Here is a 26,435-nt window from a genome sequence, read left to right as displayed (position 1 = left end):
AAACAGGCTTAGAGAGGTTAATGCATTCTTAACCAGACCATTGACTGAGGACTGGTGGCAACGGGCTGGGACACAGGCTAGATTTTACTCAGCGTGTAAGTGTGTAAATTAGGAGAGTCTTGAGCCTTTCTAAACTTACACACTTTAGCAACTCATGTGCTCCAACAGAGCTGTGTTCTCTGGCTATCATTAGCGTCTCTGCTTAGAGTTCTTGGTCAGTGGAGACTCACCGCATCCCACTAAATGCAATTGAAAGCTGTGCATTTACAGTTCTTTAAAAATATCTCCAATAACTCAGACTTTTAACCAGGTGTGTTAAACACTGAGGTTGAACTGCACCAGCCAGAAGAAACCCAGCAGCCTCTCTCCCACCTGTTTCCATTGGAAACAGTGCGGTATGCTGGCCCAGCATCTGCTCTGGAATCCAGAAGGCCTGGGCTGCCCCTTGTCCCTTCCCCGGCCCAACCTCTAGGCCTCGGTTTTCTTAACTGTAAAATGGGGACGAGAAATGCCCACTGGGGCAGCCCTTACGGATTACGAGTAAACCCAAAGGCTCGGTTCCTGTACCAGCTCCAGAAGGGCCCTGGTCCACGCATGCTGCTGTTTCCCGCCCCACCCAGGCACCGAGTTCTGTGCCTGGGGTGCAGTACACGTTCAGTATTGGCTGAACGAATGACCCAGTGGGTAGCAGAGACTCATACAGGGAAGCTACTGTTGTTCAGACCCTACGTCCAAACAGGCGTGGAACGGGGCTGGATTTCCCCCTCCACTAAGGCAAATGGAGAACTTCTAAAGAACTTGGGAGTTGGAAGCAGCCCGAGCCTTCTCCCGCTCTAAGCCCGGGGCTGGCGAGGACACCCGCAGAGCTCAATGCCCGCGGGAGGGCAGCAGAGAGCCACGGCTCGGGCCTTCAATTCCGGGAGTTCGGGGACTTGGAGGATCCCCGGCTCCGCCCTGCCACGCCCCCTTCTCTCCCGGTCCTTTCCTATCCGGTACCTCCAGGCTGGAAGAGAGTGATTCAGAAACGAATTAGCGCTCCTGTGCACTGCCCGCGCGTTGGACTTCACATCCGTTTAGCTCTTTCCCACAGCCGGAAAGGCAGGCGGGCACCAGCCCCTCTGTATGTAGGAGGAATCGGCAAGTCCGTGACTCGACCAAGGTCACGCAGCAAAATCAGGAGTGGAACTCAGTTCCGTAGTCTCTAATGCCAAAGCCCACACTCCCTCTAAAAACCTGGAGCGCACGTGGGTTTCCGGAACTGGATAACTTTGGATATCAACTTTTTCATTTCCAGTGGGGGCCAGACCAAGGCCAAGTTCAGTCTCGAGCCGAGACCTGGTGGTGTGGGAAATACCCCGGAGTGAGAGGGCTTTCCCGATCCCCCGAAGGTCGGCTCTGCCTTGGCGGGCGGGGCAGGGAGCGGCTGTGGCAGGCTCCGCACCCCTCAGCAAGGAGTACGGATCCTCGAGTCCTCGCAGAGAGCGATGCTGCGGCTCCCTTCCCCTCCGGTCCCCGGCCCCTTCCCCAGCCACTCAGCCCCCACCCCACACAGGCAGGTGGGTGAAACCGCCGACCTCTTGGTCTCGGTGGGGCTGGCTGGGGGGTGGTGGCCGCGCGCCAGGCTCCGTTTGAGGGCTGGGCCGCACGGGGCGGGGCCACCTCCCTCCGCCCCTTCCCGGGCTCGCGCGGGCGGGAGGGGGGCGGCCGCAGGGGACGCCTCCCCGGGTGGTCGCCGCGCCTAGGCCAATGAGCGCGCGGATAGCGGCGATGAAGGCTGGGGCGGCGGGGAGCGCCCGGGACCCCCTCCGCCGCCGCCGCCGCGCCCCGGTGCCCCCGCGCCCCTGGGGCTGGAGACGGGGCGAAAGAGGCGCGGCGCCCGCGCCGGTCATGGAGGCGTCTCTGACCCGCGCCGGCCGCCCGAGCTGCGCTCCGCGCCGCCGCCGCCGCCGCCGCGCCTCGAAGTTTGCCGGCTGACTCGGAAAGTTGCGCTCGGGCTCTGCCGCCGCGCGGCGTCCAACCTCCCGGCCTGCCCGGTTCGCCGCCGCAGCCGCCCTCCACGGGGCCCGGACCCCGTCTACACCCGCAGCCCCGCCTGCCGGGGGATGTGAGCCGCGGCCTCCCCAAGAGGCCGGGCGGACTGCACCGGCCCGGGCGCCTCCCGAGGCACGCGCGGGCGAGGGGCACGCCCCGGGCCCGGGCAGCTCGGGTCGCCATGGGCATCCAGGGCATGGAGCTGTGCGCCATGGCCGTGGTGGTGCTGCTGTTCATCGCCGTCCTCAAGCAGTTCGGCATCCTGGAGCCCATGTCCATGGAAGGTAACGCGTGGCCCGTCCGCTCCTCTGCCGGGCCAGTAGTGTTTGGGGAGGGAGCAGCAGCGGAGCGCGGGTCTGCGGACCCGGTGAGTGCGGCCCTTGGGCGCCCAGCGCTCAGCGGCACTGGCCGCTTGAGCCGCCGCCCCCTCCGGACTCCAGAGGGCTGGCCTGGGACTGAGGGGATGGAGAGGCCTGGGGCTCCGAGGAGCCCCAGAGGGGTTGGAGCTGCGGTGCTTGGGGTGGGCGTGAGCGAGATGCCTGGTGACACCCTGAGCCATCCTAGGCCTGCCAGTCCGAACTGCCCCGGGTGAGCACAGCCGCATCCGGCCTCCGGTTGACGGGAGGTGACTCAGGGTGAAGATGACTGGAAGGATCCCCAGCCTAGGGTACTTGATAGGGGCAAGTAATGAGACCTCAGCCACATCTTGGGGCTGCCCCCTTTTGCCTCGACTCCCATCCCTAGGCATGGCTCAGACCCACGGGATCAGTAACTAAATCCTGAGGCGCCACATTTCTGTCCCAGTACAATATTAACCGAGGAGATAGACCTACCCTTCAATCAGACAGTGGACAGCCTCCCTGGGGCCCCTGAGAGGTGTCCTCCGAGCTGCTCCCCAACCTTCCATACCTCCTTGAGACTTCTGGGCAGGTTAGGAGGAGGAGCCCCTCTAGGGCACACCCATTCTGAAGGGGACCTTGACCTCCCAGGGCTGTAACTTCCCGTCCTCCCTGTTGGAAGAGGAGTTTGCAGCCCCATGCCTCTGTACTGCAGGGAAGGGGGCCAGCCTGTCCTGTTCTTGTTACCTGTGCTCCCTTGCTGTCCTCTCGGGGGAGGACGGACATTTTCCTGCCGCAGCACTCTGCTGACCTTGCCAGGCTCCGGCTCTTGGAACTGAAACCCAGAGGTCCAGGCAGGCAAGGAAGGCAGACTTTGTCTTTGATTCTGAACTGCGTGGCAGCCCCTCCAGCCTGAAGATGTGCCTCAAACCCCTACAAAGGGACAGGAAGGGGCACAGGGCCTGGAAGCAAGGCCCTTCCTCCATTTTGCCTTCAGAACCTTGAGCTGACTCTTTACGTGAAGTCCATGGCTATGTGCCCCTAAGAAGCCGTCAGGCTCCATCACACCTTTCCTAGGCAAGTCCATGGGGCCCAGAGAGAAGAGATGTGATCAAGGTGTTTTTGAGAGATGCCACCAAAAGCTTTAAATTTTATGTGAAGAGGAAAATTGCCCAAGCTGGGCCTGCACTTGTCTGGATGCTGAGCCCGGTTAGGGAATCTATGACAGGGGATTTAGTGGGAAATGCATTTGCTTGGGATGGGGGGGGGAGCATCCTGCACTGCTGTAGCCCTGAGGACCTTTGCCTCCTGCAGGGCATGGGGCTGTCCCACATGCCCTGTCCTTTGCCATCTGGAGTCTGGGGAGGGTGTGCAGGGTGTTGGTGCTTAGGCAAACCATGCCCCCTCTACCCCCCACATTGATCTTCCCTGTTTCCAGGACCCTCCTGGGCCACCAAGGAGCCAGGAGCACCAGTGGTCTCATTCTGCTTGGTTCTGCAGAACCTTCTGAACTGAGCCCAAGCCCCTCCCAAGTCTGGGCCTGTGAAATTTGTCTTTGTGACTTTTAAGGAAATGGGATTTCTTTACAAGGTGGATAGTGTGCACTGGACTACAGAGGCTTTCTTCAGCCTACTAAAAAACTCACTTCAGGCTATAGTGAGTTTCCCTTTCCTGCTACAGTTGCCCTTTCGTGCCCCTTAGGAGTTCCGATGCATTGAGGCAGTGGGAGAAGTGTGGACCCTGTGTCACCCAGGTCTTCGCTGGGGTCCTGTCACCCACACGTGCTGGCTGTAAAGCTCCCTTAACCTTTCCTGGCCTCAGTTTTGTTACCTGTAAAGTGGGCTGTAGCAGACATGTAACTAACTAGCCACTGGGGCTTTAAGGTCTCTGGCACCATTCTTGGCATGTAATAAACGCACAAACTTTGTGGACCATTCGCATCACCAATAATTAGCAATGGAGTGATGACTCGTAGTAACAGGACTGATTCATGGTTGGAAACATTCTCTCACTCAAACAGGCCTCCCCTCCTGCCTCAGAGGGAGGGACTTCTAAGTTCCACATGTTGCCTATTGTTGGGGGTGCTGTCCTTTAAGTGCCTGGAAGAGTCTGAGGGACTGTCAGATGGGCTGTCAGGAGCCCAGCCTGGATGGGAGCAGGCACCGAGGGAAGAGGGCTGGCGCCTGGCTCCCCTCGTGCGTGCATCCGCTTGTGTGTCTCTTGTCTTCCCTGAGCCTCCGTAGTTCCCATCCGTGAGCCGCCAGAGTTACGATGCCCCTGGGATTGACAGGAACTAATGGATCTGGGTTCTAGGGATGCAGCCTTCTAGAAGTAGATGCAGATCATAAAAAGCCCTTAGTCTGCCCCGGGTCTCCTGTCCCTCTCTGCCTCCAGATGACCCTGTGCGGAAATCCCAGCCGGGTTCCGCCACTAGCTTACCAGTTGACTTTGGTGCGTTTAACATTCTTGAGCCTGAATCTCCTCAGCTGTAGAATGAGGATAAAAGCTTATATTCCCCTATGCATCTCACAGAGGTGTGGTGAACTAAAGCACTTTGGAAAAGTGAAAAGCAGAACTCAAGGCTAAGGGGCTCACAGGGTGGGGCACAGCGGCAAAAAGTGACCATGGGCCGGAAATTCTTGGTGCTCGGTTTGCAAGCCCTGATACCACATACCTTTTTGTCCACCACATCTGGGCCTAGGACTTGACTTTGGTCACTGCCTCTTATCTCGAGTCGGATTTCCTAGATTCTGGATGAGTTAACTCAACGGAGGGCAGTTTTGCTCTCTCATGGACGTTTGGTAATGTCTGGGGACATTTTTGACTATCACAGTTGGGGAGAGGGGGCTACTGGCATCTCGCAGGTAGAGGCAAACATCTGGCAATGAACGGCGACTGCCCCCAAAAGAAAGAATGATCAGGCCCAAATGTCCGTAGGGAGGCTGAGAAACCTGGTTCTGGAAGGAGCACTTGGGGTGAGGTGGCCAGGGGCTGGGACGGCTGCTTTTCAGGCCTGACTCAGTCACTGACATGCTGTCATTAACTTGGGCCAGTCACTCCTCTTACCTGAGCTCTGTTTCCTCGTCTATATTGGGGTATTGGATTGGAGGCCCATCTCCCCTGGGAACTTCCCCTCACCCCTCTGGCTCCCCGCCCCTTTGGGTTGTGTAATGATGCTGTTCTAAGATTTTCTGTGTCCCCATCCCCACCCCATATGGACTTTCCGAGAGGGTCAGCGACTGTGTCTATATACTTGTGGCCCCAGAGTGTGCTCAGCACTGCTTGGCAAACAGCAGGCTTTGAGGAAGTGTAAATTACATGCCATCACTGGCACACACTTATTGGGCACCCTTTGTATGCCAGGTATGTGAAGCTACCAGGAACACAAGTAATTTAGGGTCTTGGCCCTCCTTTTAGGACACCCCTGGGCAGATGTCCTCTGAGGGGAGGACCCCTCTAGCTGGAGTGGGGACAGAGAAGCTGAATTGTGACAGTGGGGGTAGAGGTGGGTGACGAGATAGAGGCGTGAAGGGGAGAATGGGGAGTAACCAGAGGGAGGTATGTACGCCCTGACCCGCCACCCCTGGTCTTCCCTCCTTGAGGTGGCCCCTCCTCTCTTTGTGTGTATCATGATTTTGTCCTCCACAGCAGCAGGCCCATCCTAGAGATGAGGGAGCTGAGGCTTGGGGAGGGCAAGTCACCTAACTGTGGCTCAGGTGGGTGGCTCCTGTAAGGCAGGGAGGTGGCCTAGAGCCTGAAGCCTGATGCTGCTCTACGATGGGAGATTTGGTCCAAACCCGCTCCCTCCCCAAGTCAGTGCCTTACTTGTTGCATAGCTGGTGGTTTCAAAGTGTCTTAGCTATGGAATCTCCAACCAAGTCTTACTTGGAAGCCCAGTCCCCCCGACAGATGGAAGATGCATTGCTGGCATTCGCAGGGGAGTCTTGCTCCACAGTGGTCCCCGGGGCTCCTCGGAGGGACCTCCGGGTCTAGGAGTCCCCTGACCATCAGGGGCTGTCCACACTGGCTGGCTCCAATTCCTCTTGCCTCGCCAGTAGGCCAAAAATGGCCCTCACCCAGGACCTGGTGCATCTTTGCTCAGTGAATTAAAGATTTGTCGCCACCTTTTCCGAGCCCCTGCAGGTGGGTCCTGCCCAGAGGAGGCTGTGTGGCATGGGGTCTCCTCCCTGGGAGGAGAGCCCCGTTGGAGATTTGTCAGCTTGCTGTATAACGCGGGGACCTCCCGCTTTACAACGACAACGTTTTTTTAAGAACAATTTTTTTTTAAGATTTTATTTATTTATTTGACAGAGAGAGAGAGAGAGATAACAAGTAGGCAAAGAAGCCGGGCGGGTGTGGGGGGAAGGCCCCCTGCTAAGCAGAGAGCCCAATGCAGGATCCTGGGATCATGACCTGAGCTGAAGGCAGAGGCTTTAACCCACTGAGCCACCCAGGCACCCTTAGAACAAATTTTTTAAAGCCTCATGCTTTTCCTCCTTTCACAAAATGTTTGTTTGATGGAGAGGTTCAATCTTGGTTGCTGAGCCCCTGGTTATCAGTGGGCAGGGTTAAGTAGTGTCCAGGACTGGTCTCTGGGGGTCCAGGAGAAGGGCTGCGCCCAGGGAGAGGTGGAAGGAAAGGGCAGAAGCAGGTTGACTTCACTGTCTGGCGGAGCACGGCTCCTCGGTGTTCTAAGGAAAACTGTAGCAAATGGCTATTTAGATCCATTAGTTGTCAGTTCCGCCTGTAATTGCAGCAGGTGGGTGTGAGGCCGTTGGCAGCTCCTAAGAGATCTGGCAGTGTCTCCGCCCAATCAAACCGGAGGGATGAATCCTTGGATTTCTCTCGTTGATGAGCCTGGAGAAGTCTCCAGTGTCCCCTGAGAGCATGTGGGGTGCCCAGGATCCAGCTGGACGCTGTGGGAGTCAAGGTGAAGCCAGGTCCCCTGCCCCCCAGACACCTCCAGACAGTTCTATGACTTGGTGCATATGTCTGAAGAGGGGGTGAAAGTGGGTGGGGGGGTGGGAGTGGAGATGAGGGGGTGAGATCTCTCTTCCTCTTCCTACAAGGCCACCTGTCCTACTAGATACCATCTTACCTTAATTACGTCCAAAGCTGTATCTCCAAATAGAGTCACATTGGCTTAGGGCTTCAACATGTGAATTTTGGGGAGACCCAGCTCTGGTCCATAGCACCGGTAAACAGAAATATGCACCTGGCAGGGAGTCATAGCCAAATGGAAGAAAGTAGAACAGAGATGGGGGATACATAGGAATGGTGGGGGCAGCACCTGTGAGAAGGTGACATTTGAGGAGACAAAGGAGGTGTGAATTCTGAGGGAAAAGCAGTGTCCTCTAGAGGGACTTTGCCTGGTGGGCTTGCGGGGTACAGGGGGCCGCAATGGCTGAAGCAGTGGGAGTAAAGGGAGAGACTGGGAGATGAGGTCAGAGCCGAGCCGGGGAGGGGCGGCATTGGCGGTGGTGTGCGTTCATTGGTGATTTACTGGTTATTTTTATATTCAGAGCTTAGGGGAGGTTGTTGAACAGAGGAATACACAGGATATGTTTCCAGCAGCTTCCTCCAGCACTGTTTGAAAACTAGACCTATAGGACCCAGGGCAGAAGCCGAGCTTCAGGCCTGGAGAGATGCTGGAGACGTGGACCCGAGGAGGGACGCAAAAGTGAGAGAAGGGGTCAGAGGCGGGAGTTGAGGGTTAGAGCTGGCCGGCCATGCCTGTGGGTTGAGCGCTGGGAGGAAGGTCTATGCCCAGAGTTTTGGCCGAAGCACCCAACAGGACAGATTTGCCGTCCCGGGAGCTGGGGAAGGCTGTGGGTAGAACAGTTTGGGGAGGAAGATCAGGAGCTCCGTTTGGAAATGCTCCATTTGAGAACCACCTAGACATCCGAGTGCAGACGGCAAGCGGAGAAGAGAGTCTGGAGCCTCGGGAGAAGGTAGCCCGCAGCCCCCAGCTGAGTCTTGACTTTCAAAGTAGCTTTCAGACTTTGCTGATTTCATGAGTGTCACATTTTTCCTTGCTCTTCTCAGGTGCGTTTTCCATACTAATGATTTTGAACACCTCTTCGTGTACCCCTCAGCTTTTCAGTTTGCTCACCTCTGACTTGCCCATGGATGTCCTTTGGCCATTTCTTTTGGGACTGCTGTCCTTTTCCTTTCTTCCAAGTGTCCTATTTTGTCCAGACCAGAGGTGTGTTCTCGCTCTCTTTTTCTCTTGATCTGGGTACTCTAATTACTTCTTTAAAAAGACATTTTATTTTATTTATTTTTTTTTTAAAGATTTTATTTATTTATTTGACAGAGAGAGATCACAAGCAGATGGAGAGGCAGGCAGAGAAAGAGAGAGAGGGAAGCAGGCTCCCTGCTGAGCAGAGAGCCCGATGCGGGCCTTGATCCCAGGACCCTGAGATCATGACCTGAGCCGAAGGCAGCGGCTTAACCCACTGAGCCACCCAGGCGCCCAAGACATTTTATTTTTTTATTTAAAAAATTTTATTTATTTATTTGAGAGAGAGAGAGAGCTCGAGCAGGTGCAGAGGGAGAGAACCTCAGCCGACTCCGTGCTAGGTGCAGAGCCCCACCTGGGGCTCAATCGTAGGATCCCGAGACACAGCCCAAGCCTAAATCAAGAGTCTCATGTTCAAATGACTGAGCCACCCAGGCACCGCTCTAATTACTTTTAAGCATTTTAATTAACTTCTAGCAAATTCAAATATATATTTGATCTGTGCATTAAATAGAATAATAAATGCCAGTGAACTGATCCTCCCCACCCCCGGAACTAGAACATCACTAGCCTGCCTCTCTCTGAGCTTCTCCTCTCTCCCACGCTGCAGAACTTACCACCGGCCAGGTTTGCACTTGTCATTCCTGGATTTTTGTTCTTATTTACCATTTTATTTCTTGGGTATCCCTACAAATAGTTTGGTTATTCTTGGTTTTGAATTTTGTAACAAATATGTGTTACCGTCCATTCACTGCTGTAGGACATTTCATGCAGTGGATGGCCCACCACAGTCTGTTTATCTGCTCTGTTGTCAGGCTCGTGGTTGATTCAAGCTACTGTTATTGTAGAGAGTTGGGGTGTCTGCTCTCCTGCCTATGTCCTGGCCATTGTTTCTTTAGCACACAGTTCCTGGGATAGGGTTGCCAGGCTCTCGGGTATGCAAATATGTGCAACATTAGCATGGAAATGCAAATACTTCCCCACGGTGCATACCTGTACCAGTATGCACACTCACTAGGATGCTTAAAAATTACTGTGGGACCCCCCTTCTCTCCCTAGCCAGCACTTAACCTTGGTCAACCTTCTCCCCCCGCTTTCTTTTTTAAGATTTTATTTATTTATTTGACAGAGAGAGAGAGCACAAATGGGGGAGCAGCAGGCAGAGGAAGAAGCAGGCTCCCTGCTGAGCAAGAAGCCTGACGCAGGACTCTCTCCCAGGACCCCGGGGTCATGAGTGAGCCAAAGGCAGACACTTAACCGACTGAGCCACCCGGGTGCCGCAGCCTGATTGCATTTTATTATTTCCTGCCCATCTGGCTGTTGTGTTCTTTTTTTTTTTAATTTTATTTATTTATTTGACAGAGAGATCACAAGCAGGCAGAAAGGCAGGCAGAGAGAGAGGAGGAAGCAGGCTCCCCGCTGAGCAGAGAGCCCAACGCGGGGCTCGATCCCAGGACTCTGAGATCATGACCTGAGCCGAAGGCAGCGGCCCAACCCACTGAGCCACCCAGGCGCCCCTGGCTGTTGTGTTCTTAATGTAATTTGCCTTTTCCTGTTTAATAGTGAGGTTGAGCCATCTTTCCCATATTTATTCATCTTTCCAGTTTCCTTTTTTGATGATTATCTCATCTAGATATTCTTCTTTTGACCGTTTTAAACACTGTCTTCTCCCCTTCTGCTGAGTGTCTTGAAATGACCACGGTGCCCTTTTTTTTTTGAACAGAAGTCTTTAAGTGTGATGTAATCAAATGCATCCATTTTTCTTTTTTCCTTTATGGTTTGAACTTTTGAAGTTTTAAGAAATCTTTCCCCACCCTTAGGTTAGCAAGATTCTTTCACATTTTAACTCTAAAGCTTACCTTTCATACTTGGGTCTTTAGTTCATCTGGAACCCACTTCTGCATGTGGTGTGGGAAGGGGATCCGGATTTCTGTGCTGAGCCAGTTTTCCTAAAACCACCTACTAAACAATCTGACCATTGCACAAATCTTCTGTGACATTCCCGCTCTACCTCAGTCTCTTTTTGTGCTTTTGGTGTGTTTGTCTGTTCTTGTACTAACCACACCACTTTTATTACAGTGACTGTGCAAATGTATTAGTATTTAATGGGAAAAATCCTCTCTGTACTCTTCTTTCTAGATTTTTGTGGATTTTTGTTCCTCCATATGCATTTCAGAGTGATTTTTATCAAGGTCCTCAAAAAGCCCAACTGGATTTTTAATGGGATTGTGTTGAATTTGTGGGTTACTTTGGGAAGAGATGACATCTTTACATTATGCGGTCCTCTTTTTTTTTTTAAGTTTTTTTTTTTTTAAATTTAATTGACAGACTGAGATCACAAGTAGGCAGAGAGGCAGGCAGAGAGAGAGGAGGAAGCAGGCTCCTCGCTGAGTGGAGAGCCTGATGTGGGGCTCGATCCCAGAACCGTGGGATCATGACCTGAGCCGAAGGCAGAGGCTTTAACCCACTGAGCCACCCAGGCACCCCTATGTGGTCCTATCTTAATATGTCTCATTTATTCAGATTACCTTGCTATATAGAAGTCCTTTGAGTTTTGGCTAATACTTAAATAGTTTGAGTTTTTATTGCAATCATGAATGTTATATTTTTAATTATATTTTCTAGGTGGTTATTACTGGTGTGGAAAATTGCTATTGATTTTTGTAAATTAATCTTATATCTGGCAACCTTACTAAACTCTCATGTATATTGATTCTTTTGGTCCCTGTTGGGACCAAATATCTACAAGAATGTTAGTTTTATCCTATACTTCCCAATTCGTGTATCATTTCTTTCTTTCTTGAAATTTCCTTAGAGCAATGGCAGGATATCAATTAGTGGTGCTTGTGGCCAACCTTGGCTTGTCCCAAATCTTAAAGGGAATGTGTCTGAGCCCTTGCCATTCAACCTGATATTTTCTGTAAATAAATATATAACTTGCAAATATAAGTTACATCAAGTTAAGAAAGTTCCTTTCAGTCCTAGTCTGCTTCAAGTTTTTGTTTGATTATAAATAGATATGGATGTTTATCAAATGCCTTTTCTGTATTAAGGTTTTCATGTGATTTTCCTTCCATATTACAGATAAAACCTTGATCGTGGTGTGTTTTTTTTAGTACAGTTGGATTCAGTTGGCTAACATTTTGTTTAAGGTTGTATCTATATTCAAGAGTGAAATGGGCATGTAATTTACTTTTTGTTTGCTTTCCCAGCTTTACGGAGATATAACTGACATATAACAGTGTATGGGGCACCGGGTGGCTCAGTTTGTTGAGCGTCCAACTCTTGATTTCAGCTTAGGTCATGATCTCAGGTCCTGAGATAAGCCCCACATCAGGCTCTGTGCTAAGCATGCAATCTGCTTACCATTCTCTCCCTCTGCTACTCCCCCTGCTCGCGCGTGCTCTCTCTCTCAAATAAATAAATAAATAAATAAATAAATAAAAGCAAGCTTAAAAAAAAAAGCCAACCCCCCAAAATTATATAAATGTATGAAGTGACTACTATAATAAGGTTAATTAATGCATCTATCATCTCACATAATTACCCTTTTGTTGCGGGGGGGTCAGTGAGAACATTTAAGATCCATTATTTTAGCAACTTTCAAGTATACAGCACACAACACAGTATTCTTTTTTTTTTTTAAGATTTTATTTATTTATTTGACGGAGATCACAAGTAGGCAGAGATAGGCAGAGAGAGAGGGAGGGAAGCAGGCTCCCTGCTGAGCAGAGAGCCCAATGCGGGGCTCGATCCCAGGACCCTGGGATCATGACCTGAGCCAAAAGCAGAGGCTTTAACCCACAGAGCCACCCAGGCACCCCACAACACAGTATTCTTAACTGTGGTCAACATGCTGTACATAGACCCCCTTGACTTACTCATTTTATAACCGGAAGTTTGTACCCTGTGACCAACATCTCATTTCTCCCACCCCCTGCCCTGGCAGCCACCAGCCTACTCTCTGTGTCTGTAAGTTTGGCTTTTTTTTTAGATTCCCCACGTAAGTGAGATCATACCGTATCTGTCTTTCTATGCCTGACTTATTTCACTTAGCATAATGCCCTCAAGGTCCATCCATGGTGTCACTGTAAATTTCATTCTTGTATGGCCCTTTTATGGTTTAGGAGTCAAGATGACAGTACTGAAAACTGGACTAGCAATCTGGTGATCACTGGTCATTCTCTGAAAAGCAGCTTGTGTGGACTGGTGGGGTCAATGTCCCGTAAGCGTAAGTTCAAGGGAGACTAGGAGAGGAAGTAAAGATAGTGAGTTAAAGAAGAGAAGAAAGAAATAGCTGGAGGGGAGGGGAGGGCTGAGGAAGGAATAGCAACAGGTTTGGGGTTTTTGTTTTCTTTTTTGACCCTTAGGGGCAGAGGATTATCCATCTTCTTTAGTTTATGGGACACTTTTTTTTTTTTTTAAATCAGTCTTGACCCGTTTAAACCCCTCTCTTACTTTATTTTTTCCCTTTTATCCCTCCATTTCTACTCCCTTCTACTCCTATAGGCAATTACTCTAGTTTCTGTTTCTTTTGTTTCTAATCTACATACAAAGAGTTCCCCTTTTTAGTGTCCAGTTCTATGAATTTGGGCAAATGCATAGTAATGTAAGCACCGGCACAGTCAGGGTAGAGAACAGTTCCATCACACGAAAAATTCTTTCCTGCTGCCTTTTCTGTCATCAGCACATCCCCTGTGTCACAACCCCTTGCAGCTACGGTGAGAGAGGTTGTCTTTCCCTATGATTTCTGCAATTCTGTCTTTTTCCAGAACGTCATTTAAGTGGAGTCCTCCATTGCATAGTCCAGATTTGTTCACTTAGCTAGCGCATCTGAGGTCCATCCCCGTTGCTACCTGTATCAATAGTTCGGTCATTTTTACTGCTGACTGGTATTCTGCCGGCTTGCTGTTTGCCCATTCACTGGTTGAAGGACATGCGGGTTATTTCCTGCCTTGGGTGATTGTAAATGAAGTTGCTCTAAACATTTGCAGAAACGTTATTGCGTAACTCTGATAGGTTTCATTTCATATGGGTAAATATACCCAAGGAGTAGGAATTCTGGGTCACATGGTAAGTATATGTTTATGAGAAACTGCCAAGCTGATTTCTAGATGGGCAGTACCATTTTCCTTCCCACCAGCCACGTGTAATGGTTCCAGTTATTCCAGATCCTCACCAGCCCTTGGTATTGTCAATATTTGTTAGATAAGTGATTCTGAGAGGTGTGTAGTAGCATTTCCTTGAGGGTTTAGGTTGTATTTCCACAATTGCAGTGGTGGTAAACACCTTTTTATATGCTTATTTGCCACCAGTATGTCCTCTAGGTCAAGGTCTGACCAAGTTTTTGCCCACTTACTAATTTGAGTTGTTTTCTTACTATTGAGTTTTAGAGTTCTTCATATAATCTAGATATCCTTTGTCAGATATGTGATTTGCAAATATTTCCTTCCAGTCTGTAGTTTACCTTTTTATCTCTCATATCTCTTGCAGAGTGAAAGTTTTGTTATTAAAAAGTACAGTTTACCCAAAAATAAAATAAAAAGTGCAATTTAGCAATTTTTCTTTTATGGATCATGCTTTTGGTGTGTCTAAGAACTGTTTGCTTAAACCCAGCCATAAGTTTCTTCCTGTGTGTGTGTGTGTGTTTTCCTAGAAGTTTTGTATTTTTATGTCTTATGTTTAAATCTGTGCTCCAATTTGAGTGAATTTTTGTATAAGATGTAAGGCTCACACACCATGGATATATGTACCACACATATGTGTTCCTCGCCTGTGGTTCGCTTATTGGGTTTCCTAACAACTTTATTGGTTTTTCCTCTATGTTTGTCTACTTTCTCTTTTTGCTGATTTTCACTCTTACTTTTATATTATCTCCTTTCTTCTAATAACTTTGAACTTAATTTGCTTTCTTTCTGGATTCTGAAAAGCTTAGATCTAGTTTATATCATTGACTCTATACCTATCTTCCTTTCTAATAAAGTAACTTAAAGCTGTAAATTTCCCTCTAAATGTAGCTTTGCCTGCAACCAGAAAATTTTGGTATGCTGTGGTTTTATTATCATTCAATGCAAAATATTTCAAGACTGTCCTTGTGACTTTCCTTCTCTGACTTATGGGTATGGTAGAAGTATGTGTTTTATTTCCAAGCATTTGGGATTTTTTTTTTTAAACCTATCTTGTTTTTTGAGATTTTGATACCATTGTGGTCAGAGTTTTGCTCTATAGTCCAGCATCTGATACATGTTGGGAACCACAAGACGTGTATTCTATAGTTGTTGGGGGTAGGGGTCTATAAATATTAATTTGATCAAATTGGTTGATAGTGTTTTTCAAATCTTTTGTTTCTTTACTTGTACCATTTACTGGGAAAGCATGTTAAGATCTTCAACTGTAACTGTGGTTTATTTGTTTCTCCCTTTAGTTTTGAATGTTTTTTTTGCTTCAGTTGTTTCAAAGTTGTCATTAGGTATATATATATGTTTCGTATTGCTCTGTCTTCTTGATGATTTAATCCTTATAGCATTATAAAATATTCCTCTTTGTCTCTAGTCATAACCTTTGTCTTGAGGTCTCCTTTTTCTACTAGTAATATAGCCACACCAGGTTTCTAATCTATTCTACTCTTTTAATTTGCATCTGCATGCACATTTTACATTAAATCTGTGATTTAAGGGTATCCTTTTGTAAGTAGCATATAGTTGGGTCTCTCGCTTTTTCATCCATTCTGAAATGTCTGCCTCTTAGTTGAAGCAGGCAACTGATTTTTAACCTCCATTATGATGTTATGTGTCCCTTTAATCCACTGCACAGTTCTCCCTGGCGTGCACCCTCCATGTTGTGCCCCCCAATCCTGCCTGTGATGCACCCCTGAGATGCCTCCAACTCCCCCATCAAAAATATTATTGCTATGAACATCCTGTACAGTCCCCTTAGCTGGCTAAGCTTCTATCTGAGATGTTTACCCAGAGTAGAGTGGCTGGCTTGCAAGGTTTGCCTATACTTCATTTGATGAAGGATTGCCAGATTTAACAGTATGTCCTCCTGGTGGTGGGAATGACCCAGAAGGGAGAGCAAAAAGAAGATGAGGGAAACGGAAAGAGTGGGAAGGCTTGCTGCAGTCTCATGCTGGAGACAGGGGGGTTGGGACCCACTATGCAGGTGGAGCGGTTTGCCTTGGCCAGCAACCGGGACAGTTCGTTCCCAGAGAAAGAGGGAAAGCAGGATATATTTGGGCCAATACAGGTAGATGGGTAGACATGGGGGTGGGAGCTTGGAGAAATTTTCTTCCGGGGCTTCTGTTTGCTCAATGATGTAGGAAGCGACCTGACAAGGGATGGGGAAGGAGGCACTGGGAATTTAAAGAGAAGAAAGGTATGAAAGCGCTGTCTTGGAGATCAGGAACATGCGTGGACCAAGGCAACAGAGCCTGATTGCCAGGCCCTTGCAGGGCACGTGGCCCTGAGCAAGAGCCAGCAGGACTTGTGGGAGAGGCCCGGGTGCTGGGCAGCCCAGCACAGGGCTCAGTGTGTTCCGGTTAGCAGTGCTGCCCCCTTGGTGCTGCACTCGCCTCTGTGGGCGCGAGGTGGTTGGTGCAGGGCGGCTCATAGCCCTTCCTGAGCAGTGGGAGCCAGCAAGCAGCCGTGAGATAATCACACAGTCACTGTTGTGCAGGACCCCAGGGGAGGCTAGGGGTGGTGGCAGTGCAGTGGGGATGGTGGTGCCCGTTTCAGTGGGAAGTTCTGTAATTATGTGAGCCTGCTGTTAGCAAGGCTCTCAGTGCTGTTTTGTTGATAGCTCGATTTTGTGTTGTAGAAGTGATGCATGCTATACCAAAAGAAATGAGAAAAATGTAAAAAAAAAAATCATAAATAAGAAAGTAAAGATCACCTGAAATTGACCTCCCTCCCTGCAAATATAATCATGGTTAATTAACATTTAGATGTGTTATTATTAAAGGAAAGGTCTTGTCTTGTCCCTGCCCTATGGGCCTATGCAAATGGGACTGACACCCTCACACCAAATGCAGCCAAGCAGCAGCATGTTAGGCTGGTTGGGCCAAGAGCGGTGACCTCCCATTCCTGGGAGTAATCAGGGAGGGCAGCGTGGAGGAGGTGGTCCAGGAACTGGATCTCGAAGGCTGAGGTCCATTGAGCTTCTCTTGCTGTCTTTTTTTCTCCCACATCCCTTTGTTCAGTGGCTCTCTAGGATAAGACCAGCTCTCAGCCCCCACCCCACATGTGGCTGAGAGGGTAAGACACTCTAGATGAGGCAAGTGGAAGGGGCCTACTCTGCATGAGGAGGAAAACAGCAGAGCAGCCATAAAGAACAACTCCTCTGAGTGTGTGTCATTCCATCATAGCCACTCCATTTGTGTAGTGCACAGCCTGCGGGGACGTACATGGTAGTCACGTAAGGAGAACCCTCTACCCCTACCTTAGCACATGGCCTAGTTCCCACACTGGAGCTAGAAGAGGAGCAGGGGCACTCATTCCACCCTCCCTGGGTCTGTGTCCTCTTCCAGATAGCAGCGACAGTGAGCTGGAGCTGTCCACAGTGCGCCACCAGCCGGAGGGATTGGACCAGCTGCAGGCACAGACCAAGTTCACCAAGAAGGAGCTGCAGTCCCTCTACAGGGGCTTCAAGAACGTGAGTGCTACCCATGCCTCCGGGACAGGCCCTGACCCACCTAGTCCTCCTGTCCCAGGCTCCAGGAAGGAGGGATCCTGACCCAAAGAGACCTTCTAGAAACTTATCCATGGCTCAGCAAATATCCCAGGGGCCTTTATGGGTCTTAAGTTTTGTGGGAGAGCTGTCTGGGGTTGGTCAGTTCCCCAAATCAGTATTCTGAAGGCACCATCCTCCTTTCTGTGTGTTCCCAATGCTGACACAGGGAAGGAGCATACCGTGAGACTTACCACTTACCGCTCCTGCATTACCCTGCTCCAAGGCCAGACTTTCCCCAGCTCAGGGGCTCAGTAGCACCCAGCAGTATCTCAGGCAGCAGTATCCCCGGAGGGAGGAGAGAGGCCAGGCCCTGTGCAGTCTGGTGTGGGGCTGGGGATGGCTGAGGTCACTAAAGGGTGACTTCCTGCTGCAGGAGTGTCCCACAGGCCTGGTGGATGAAGACACCTTCAAACTCATTTACTCCCAGTTCTTCCCTCAGGGAGGTGAGTCTGAGGCCAGGCCCCCTGGCTCTTCCCCAAACCCCCACATCCCCCTCGTGGCAGCTCTATAAGCAGTGGCTGTCACTTTTACGGGGAGGGGATCCTTGCTTCCACCCTTTGCCTGTCAGGGGCCTGGTGCTGCCTCTGTCCTGGTGGAAGGGTGGGGAACTCCAGCTCTGGAGGCAGCTGGAACCACCGCGGGGCTGCCTGGGTGGGAGCCTCGACACACCCCAGCGATCACCCTTGCTCTCCCCAGATGCCACCACTTACGCACACTTCCTCTTCAACGCCTTCGACGCTGATGGGAATGGGGCCATCCGCTTTGAGGTAGGTCCCCGATGACCTCCCACATCCCCGCCCCTGCAGCCCTCCGGGGTGGATCTCCCTGCCCTGAGGCCTCTCTCAGGCCTTCCAGTGGCCAGGCACGATCCTGGGTGTGAATGGTCCCATATGTCCTTCAGAGAAGGAGCAGACTGTGCTGGGCTGGCCCTGGCCCTAACTGTGAAGCTAGGGCAATGGGATGTGGCCTTCTGACTCCCACTCCCCTTCTCACTCAGCCTTCTCTTCCATTCTATCCCACCAAGCCAAGAGACCTACAAAGGCACACTGAGGCCGAAGAAACCCAGTGTGAAATTGCATTTGAAAAGGGGGCACACACTCAGGGGTCTGTGCTCCCAGCAGGATTTCAGGCTCCAGCTCCAGAATTTAGCCCTTTGTTCCAAGGCAGGTGAGGCAGCCTGAGTGGGTGTGGTGAGTGAGGCGTGATGTGCCCACCTCTGACGCCTGCCCACTCCCCCCCTCCCCGGGCCTTGCCTCTGCAGGGCCTGCAAGCGGGCTGGCCCCGCTGTGGGCTCCACCTTGGCTGGCCACATGGGACCACTTGAGAGAGGCCCCGTCTGTGGAGCCCAGGCTCCTAAAAATAGCCACAGGAGAAAAGCTGAAACCTCTTTGGAGAGGAGAACCTTGCTGAGAGCCCGGCCTGATCGATAACCACCCTGCTCAGCTTCCAGGGCCAAGGGCAGCTGACAGGAAAGCAGAGGAGGGAGCTGGCCGGGCTCAGGAAGCCCCTGGACGCACTGGGGTGTAATAATAACCCGTCGGTAATGCCGCTGGGTTGATTTTTGTGCGGCGGCCAGCCTGCACACGGACGGCGCGGGGGAGGGGGCGCCACAGCCTTGTCCTGTGGCCGCAGGGGCCTCGCCCGCCCCCGGGCTGCAGGCTCGGGGCTAGTGCCTGTGTGAGTCCAGTGTCGTCATCTGTCCTGTCTTCAGTGATACCCGCCCGTGGCAAAAACCCAAGCACCGCAAAGGTTGACAGGAAAAACTGATTGTCCTGCCCTGTGACCAGGCTCTTGTGTATCCTTGAGGGGACAGCTAAGATTTCCAGAACTGAAGGGTGGGGAGGACTCGTGTGATGGACCCAACCAGGGCTCTGTGAGAGAGTTTTTCTTGTTCAGAAATCAGCTGACAACTCACCAGGGTCCTGGTGCGTGTTAGGTGTCAGGAAGGTCTTGGTCACCCAACCCGGCCGTGGTCTTTGCTCTCCTCCCCTGAGGGAGGAGCCTGGTGGTCCCTTTCAGGCAGTAGATGGTAGGTCTTTGTGGGATGTGCTGTCAGTGGCTGAGTTGGGGGCACTGGTACCGAAGACCCTCTGCCAGGCGCCTTCTTAGAAGGTCAGGCATTTCCGGCATCATCCAGGACCTTCCAAGGGCTTCTGTGGGTTTCTTTGCCGTGAGGTCAGCTCCTCTGGTTCCATAATGTGCATGTTTATCTTGAGGACCATCTTGATTTCAGCATTCTGTTCTAGGAAAGCCTTTTCAGAAAGAGAGGAGGGGATGTGTGTCCTTGGGGATCTTCCAGTCAGCAGGGCCTAATCCTGGGTGCCCCATGGGTTGGGGTCCATGTGGCAGGAAGGACTCTGAGGGGTGGGGGTGGCCCTTGGCCCACCTGAGATGGAGTCTTCTCTTGTGCCCCTAAAACAGAAAGTCAGGTCCGCTTCTGGATATTTATAATGACCCCAGTCCTTGTTGTATATTCTTGAGAGACAAGACACATGTTAATTAAAGTGTATCAATATGGTAAAATACCATAACTTCCCTACCCTCACCGAAAAGAGCACCAGAAAACAGAACAGCACCCAAGCCAACTTCATCTTTGCCAAGCGGGAGCAGCGGTCCCACGTCCCGCCCCAGGGTTGGCTTGCTTCACGGTTCCTCTTGGGTCCTCTGGGATCTCCCCACAGGAGGGAGCCTGGTCTTGGCCTCCCCAGTGCAGGCCCAGGCCATGTGCCTGCAGATCGATGCCCCAGAACCCTCCATGACATCCAGGGCCTTTCTCATTCAACCCACTCGTTGGGGCTGGTTGTGCCTCTGGAGGAAGGGGCGGCTGCCTCTCCCTGAGCTCCCTCTGCAGGAACCCCCTCCCTGTGTCATTCACTGGCCAAACCCCATGCGGGGGCAGTAACTAGAGAGAACGTGCAGACCATCATCATATCCTCTGCCTCCCTGCTCTGGCTGAGCTCCTGCTCTGAACTCTCCTGGAGACCCCTCGTGTGCACTCAGGGGCTTCTCGGTGTGGGAGCGGAGGCCTGTGTCACTGTGCCACGGCAGGGCCCCTCAGGCTCTCCGGGCTCTGCCTCGGGGACACAACGGCAGAGCAAGGGCTGTGGAGGCGAGAGACGTCGTTTGCCTTGGAGTCGGGGTTACAGCTGGTGACAGTCCCACATGAAACTGTGCTGTGCGGGGCTGGAAGTTTAGGACTACCAAGTCCTCGGACGTTTGCTGGCAGGACATGGGGTACTCTGTGGGTTTTGGAGGAAGGTCCAAGTGGCCTCGCAGGGGACATTCCCACTCGTCTCTGGCTTAGTACCATCACCACTGATCTACCTGCACACTTAGGGACACAGAATGGAGACATTCCTCAGATGGGTGTGACTGACTCTGAGGGCTGTGAGGCGGCAGGCAGGCCTGGGTCTGGGAAGACAAGATGGCAGCGTTAGTGGGGAGGAATAGTGGTACTGGCACCCCCCCACACACACACCGTGACTCGCATGAGAAGGGAGGCCCTATGTGGGCCTTCACCATCCCCTGCATCCTCAAAATGGGACTCCACACCTTTGCGTCCCATTGGGGAAGTCTGTCAGATCCCAGAGATGTGATTTCGGGGACGTGGTACCTCTTCATTAACTCATGCAAGAGCTTCAGTGATGATTCCCCAAACTGAGGCGGGTAGGAACCATCACCTGTTTCTCCTTTAACATTTTCTTCACTGACACATGCACAATGGACTTTACGAGCCCGATAGAGTGACAGGGTGTACTTTGAAGGAGCAGCCGTGAGGCGCCCACCCACACACCCGAGGAAGCCGCCACCTTCCACTGTAGCCCATTGCCACCGTTTGCCTCCGTGTCCCCGGTAGCACCTGTGTCCCCAGTGGCTGCCCGGTTCTAGACTACTGGCCTTCCACTGTCGGGGGCAAGGAGCTGGGTCTCCCGTGAGCATACACACCCTTCCCATATCCCCTGGCTTTCCAGAACGATAGGATTCAGGTGAGACAAGGACTGTGGTTTGCTCTGATGGCGTGAACTGATTACGTTTTCCTTCCCCACACACATTCTTACTTTGCTGCCAGTTAACAGTGGTCCTGTTTGTTGAGTTACCCAGGGCCTGTGACCTGTGATCTTATCATTAATTCAACCCCAGGCCTTTCTCCGGTCCGGATGGGCACCTCCCTGGGGACGCTCCTCAGCCTCTTTCCTCCTGGGGTTGGGTCCCTTGGTTCCAGAATTCCGCATCTTCCTCTTCCTTGCTTTATTCTCCCTTTTCAGGGGTACAGCTCTGAGCAGCTTCCTATGAAAGAGTAACATGGGAGGTAACTTTTGAGGCTTTAGATGTCTGGAAGCATCTTCATTGCGTTCCAAAGCTGCAGCAGGAAGTTGCCCTCCCTCCCCGTGGCGGTGGCCACACTTCGACGGCTTCTTACCAGAGGCAAAGCGTGCCGAATCCTAACCCTGTGTACGGGACCTGATTTTGTTTGTTCCGTTTGGTTGTGTTTTTCTCTCTGGAAGCTTGTAGGATCCTCTTTTTACAGCCAGTGCCTGCAGGCCACATGGTGGGGCTTTCCCAGTGGGCCATTTCCGTGCACTATGCTTGGCCTCGGCAGGACCAGGATGCTCCCAGCCTTCCATTCTGGGAAGTCCTTCCTTGCTTCTCTGTCTGCTTTCCTCCGTCTCCTCCAACTCTCCCAGGAATTCCTGGTGCACGAGTGGTGGTACCTCCGGAGTGGACCTCTCATTGCCCTCTTTTCTCTTTTCCAGATTTTTCCTTTTCACGTGACTTTATGGAAGGTTCCACATGCTCTTCCAAACCTCTTCGGAGTCTGTCATTTTGCTTTCTTATTTTTAATTCCCAAGAGCTCCTTCTTATTCTCAATTACTCCCCTTTTGTAGCATGCTATTCTTATTTTTGGGGGGTGACAGATGTCTAATCTCTACTTATACTCATTTTTCTTAAGTTTTTTTCCTCCTGGAATAAGTTTTGTTTTTTCAAGGTTGCTTTCCTGTTTCCCTTAGCCTTTCCCAGGTACAGGCCCCCTCAGATCCGGAAAATCTGATATTCGAGGGGCAGCCCAACCCCTTAGTGCACAGCCTGGCCCCCTGCAGTTTGTCTGTCATCCTCCACTCCCTGTTCCAGGACAGCCCGGCTCTGCTCCCTTCTTTCAGAAGAACCTGGGAGGGCCCCATGGGGCAGGACGGCTCACCCTGCAAGCCTTCCAGGAACTGGAAGAAAGGGCTTGCTTTCCACCAACTGTGAGAGCAGTTGGAGTTTTCCCACAGAAGCCGCTGGAACACTCATGAAACAGTATAATAAATTATCTGCACACCTCAGAAATGATTGCCCCACACGGGCATGCCGTGACCCCAGAGCTGAGCTCTGTTAGTTTAGCTTTTAAGCTGTAAGTTCTCAAGCACCTTGACCTGCAGATCCTTGGTGAACTAAAAGTGGAGCACCCCCTTTATTAAAAGAGCACCGTGGGTCTTCTCTGCCTGTACTCATGCATTAAATGGGTCTAAGACACCACGTATTTGAATATCTGTACTTGAGAAGATCAGGACCAGCCACCATGCCATCTCCACCACACACACGCGTGCGCACACATACTCATGCGTGCACATGTACACCCTCACACACACACACATGCACACTCACACATTTGCGCAAACACACTCATGCAAACACGCATGCACATGCGCACTCACGCATACACGTGCGCGCACACACACAAACATGCATACGCGCACACACTCACGCATACACTCATACTATTGATCTAACAGACACCTGCCTGCGCTGTAAGGAAGGCTCCTCACCTACAGGGGTGTGAGGCCACACGGCAAAGTGGAAATGAAGACTGGGCATGGGGCTGTCACTCTGCACCCTCCCTTCCCTCCGTAGGACTTTGTGGTCGGCCTCTCCATCCTTCTGCGAGGAACAGTCCATGAGAAGCTCAAGTGGGCCTTTAATCTCTACGACATCAACAAGGACGGCTACATCACCAAAGAGGTACAGGGCGGTGGGGGTCCCTCTCCCTTGTTGCTGGCACCACACACCCAGTCTCTCTCCGCTGCTCCCCTGCTGCCCTGTTGGCCCTGTCTCCCTTTTCTGTTCAGACCTTTCCTGTTCAGAGACATGGCTCTGGCCTCCACCCTGGTGGGGACAGCAGCCAGGGGACTCTCCTCCTCTCCAGGCTCTTGGTCCTGGATGCCTGGGTGCAGGGGGCATGGGGCTTGGTCTGTGCCCTTCCCCACACAGCTCGGTCTAGTTCGATAAAGATTCTCAGGTCATTTTTTCCTCACAGGGAGATCCTGAGGGAGACACAGTGGAGAAGCTGGGGACAGAGGGTGGGAGGAGCTGGCCTTGGCTCCGCCCAGTCAGGGGGACAGTGTGGCTCTTTCAGGCAGGTGTGGGTCTTCGCCATACTGGCCTATAGTCTGGTTTTGTTTGGCCCAAACATTTTCTTGTATATGAAGCGTTGCTACAGTTTCAGATTTTGGAGATGGCACATTAAAATCTAGCTCCAGCTTCTGGAGAGTCAGAGGCTTGCGCTTGGTACACTAGATGGGGGTGAGCCCATCTCCGTCCAGCTGGGGCTCCCCTCCTGCTCCCTCCCTCCTTAGAGGCAGCCTCTCCCCTTGGGCCCTGGTATGTCCCTACATCCTCGCAGCCGGGCTCATGCCAGCCGCCCCGGCCCCCCCTCCAGGAGATGCTGGCCATTATGAAGTCCATCTATGACATGATGGGCCGCCACACGTACCCTGTCCTGCGGGAGGATGCACCCCTGGAGCACGTGGAGAGGTTCTTCCAGGTGAGAGTTCTAGCCCCGGACCCTGAGAAGAAGGGCGGATGGGGGAGGGATGGGCTCCCCCTCTTAGGACAACCCTGGGCAGGCCACTCCCCCTCTCTGAGCCCACCTCTCCCCATGAGGAGGTTAACCTTGCATCCCCCACTGGGCTGGTTGTCAGGATCCCAGGGAGCAAATAAAAACATCACCTCCACTCCCCAACCCACTGAGCCTCCTCTTGGGGCACACCAGGGCCTGTGGATTCCGGGGCAGTTGACACCCCAGGCCCGTGTTCTAGTGCCTTCCAAGAGCTCTCCCAGCCCCTGCAGAAAAACCATGCAGGAGGAGTGGGGTTGGGGTGACCTTGCTCCGTGTCCATGGGGACGAAAGGGGCTGAAGTTTCCACCTTCCATCTGCTGGCAGCCTGTGCTGTGCGTCCATTGCTCCGTCCGCCTTGGCTGCCCGCCGGGGAGGTGAGGGGGTCAGAGGGGCGTGGGGACACACTGCGGGAAGTGTAAGCCCAAGAAGGCTGCTGGGAAGTGGCTGGGTGTGGGGAGCAGGCCAGGGAGGTGCTGGAGAGGACAGCTAGACATGGAGGTAGCCGGGGAGGGCCCTTCATGTGGTCCGGATCCAGCATAGAAGACAGAGGGGACAGGTTGGGATGGAGGGGCCCCACAGACTAACTGAGGCCATGGCTTGGGTTACAGAAAATGGATCGGAATCAGGATGGGGTGGTGACCATTGATGAGTTCTTGGAGACCTGTCAGAAGGTAGGTGGCATGGGGAGTCGAGGACACCCAGGGTCCTGCCCCTGCCAGCCCGAGCCCCTCCCGACCTCTAGACTTCATGTTGCCACTTTGGTCTGAGCCCATCCCTTGGCCACCCGCTTCTGCCAGCCCACAGCCCACGGGCTCACCATCCCTCAGAGTGCCCTGTAGGGCCTCACATCAGAGGGGCAGACGCAGACCAACAGGATGGTTGGGCCCCTGGGCCCGCAGCACGGGGTCACACTATAAGAAAGGTGCGTGGAGCCTCCCCTGGCCTTGCTGTTGACCTTCCTCTTCAGAGCACCCTTGGGGGCCATGACACGTGCCTCCCCGTCTCACTCCCAGAGCGGCCTCTCAGGGGCCTCTGGCCTCCGCCTGAGTGCAGCCGAGGAAGTCTGTCTGTCCGCAGGTCAGCAGCCCCCGGAGGTGCTTGTAGTCGGGCTCCGGGGCTGAAGAGAGGCTGGGCCCAACCAGCTACCCCTGACCCCAGGGAGACAGACAGAGCGGTCACTGTGGGCTTCCGAGTCCCTGGAAGGAATCCGCTCAGGGTAGGATCAGTGTGGGCATGGCCCGCGCCGCCCACCAGGGGTCTGACCGGGTCCCTCCTCCTCTCTCCACACAGGATGAGAACATCATGAGCTCCATGCAGCTGTTTGAGAACGTCATCTAGGCCGTGGCGGTGGGGAGGAGTCCTTGAGTGGCCAGTGCCACCTCTGCCCCCAAACAAATCTCAGTCCTGCCGGGAGCAGCTTCCATGAGAAACTTTTTTTCTAATATATTTGCAAAAAGTGAACAGTCTGCTCTAGACACACACACATAGAGCCTATTCCTCTGGGCTGGGAGAGGGGGTGCCGAGGTCAGGGAGGGGCTGAGTCTGGCTGGCTGGGAGCCGGATCCAGGTGACGAGAGCCGTACCACCTGGGGCCAGCCCCTGTCCAGGCCAGTGCAGTGGGGCTGCCCCCAGAGTGGGCACTGAGTGAGCCATGTCTGCAGGCTGCTGGCTGCGAGGTACTGTCTGGAAAGTGCTCAAGGTCCCCTACAGAAGAGGGTCCAGTCTCCAAAAGGCCCCTCTCTTGTGAGTCCCCTTGCCCCTCCCTCCCATCACCCTTCTTTCCCACCCCACACCGGCCAGGTTGTGGGGGCTACTCTGGCCTTTTTGTCCCCCAGCCACTCCCCTGCCCACCAACTACACTCCCAGAATTCTTGTCACCGCAGGACGCTTGCCCGGCAGTAGGGTCAAGAGAGTTGGGACGGGGAAAGAGGTAGGAATGGAGATGGCCTGCTGTTTCCTGGAAACACTTCCCTGGGGTCCCAGGATGCCTGTCACTCCACTGGCAAGCTCCAGCGGTAAGAGGCCACTGGACTGTCTTATCTCCATCCTGGGAAGGGGGCCTCTCAAGCTCAGGATTAGGTTTCTTGGTGGAGACTCTTAGGGGAACTGTCTGCCAAGTCCGCTGCAATAGAGGAAGCCTTCCCTTGCCCCAGTCCGAGCCCAGTGGGAATGAAGTGGGTGGGGCTGCCCATACCCCTCTGGCACTAGAGTGTTCAACCCC

At 52.5% G+C, this 26,435-nt stretch overlaps 1 protein-coding gene and 1 long non-coding RNA gene across 8 annotated transcripts in view; one reads left to right on the top strand and one right to left on the bottom strand.

The window, feature by feature from the left end:
- The window catches only part of KCNIP3 (potassium voltage-gated channel interacting protein 3), an 80,121-nt gene extending 54,114 nt beyond the window's left edge, over nucleotides 1–26,007 (top strand). For 3 of the 4 annotated variants that reach the window (XM_047746159.1, XM_047746158.1, XM_047746160.1), the window contains 7 exons: nucleotides 17,135–17,259; nucleotides 17,711–17,780; nucleotides 18,034–18,104; nucleotides 23,230–23,337; nucleotides 24,035–24,139; nucleotides 24,823–24,885; nucleotides 25,505–26,007. In XM_047746159.1, the coding sequence (XP_047602115.1) occupies nucleotides 17,135–17,259; nucleotides 17,711–17,780; nucleotides 18,034–18,104; nucleotides 23,230–23,337; nucleotides 24,035–24,139; nucleotides 24,823–24,885; nucleotides 25,505–25,552 (590 nt within the window). In that variant the 3' untranslated portion in view covers nucleotides 25,553–26,007. Of the gene's footprint in view, nucleotides 1–1,742; nucleotides 2,316–17,134; nucleotides 17,260–17,710; nucleotides 17,781–18,033; nucleotides 18,105–23,229; nucleotides 23,338–24,034; nucleotides 24,140–24,822; nucleotides 24,886–25,504 lie in introns of those variants that run through there. The other variant, XM_047746161.1, reaches the window with a different exon arrangement.
- On the bottom strand, nucleotides 19,341–23,439 carry LOC125109307 (uncharacterized). Of its 4 annotated transcripts, none has more exons than XR_007130180.1 (3): nucleotides 23,145–23,439; nucleotides 20,662–20,748; nucleotides 19,341–19,812 (listed from the first exon to the last, which is right to left on the bottom strand). It is a non-coding gene; the product is annotated as an uncharacterized LOC125109307 (long non-coding RNA). The 4 variants fall into 4 exon arrangements; XR_007130181.1 differs by having other exon boundaries at nucleotides 19,341–19,749; XR_007130182.1 differs by having other exon boundaries at nucleotides 23,212–23,439.
- Nucleotides 26,008–26,435: the final 428 nt, after the last annotated feature.

The sequence above is a fragment of the Lutra lutra genome, chromosome 9 (assembly GCF_902655055.1).
Source record: "Lutra lutra chromosome 9, mLutLut1.2, whole genome shotgun sequence".
NCBI classification, from domain to species: domain Eukaryota; kingdom Metazoa; phylum Chordata; class Mammalia; order Carnivora; family Mustelidae; genus Lutra; species Lutra lutra.
Note: the sequence above shows the minus strand (reverse complement) of the source record. Positions and strands in the feature narration are given on the sequence as shown.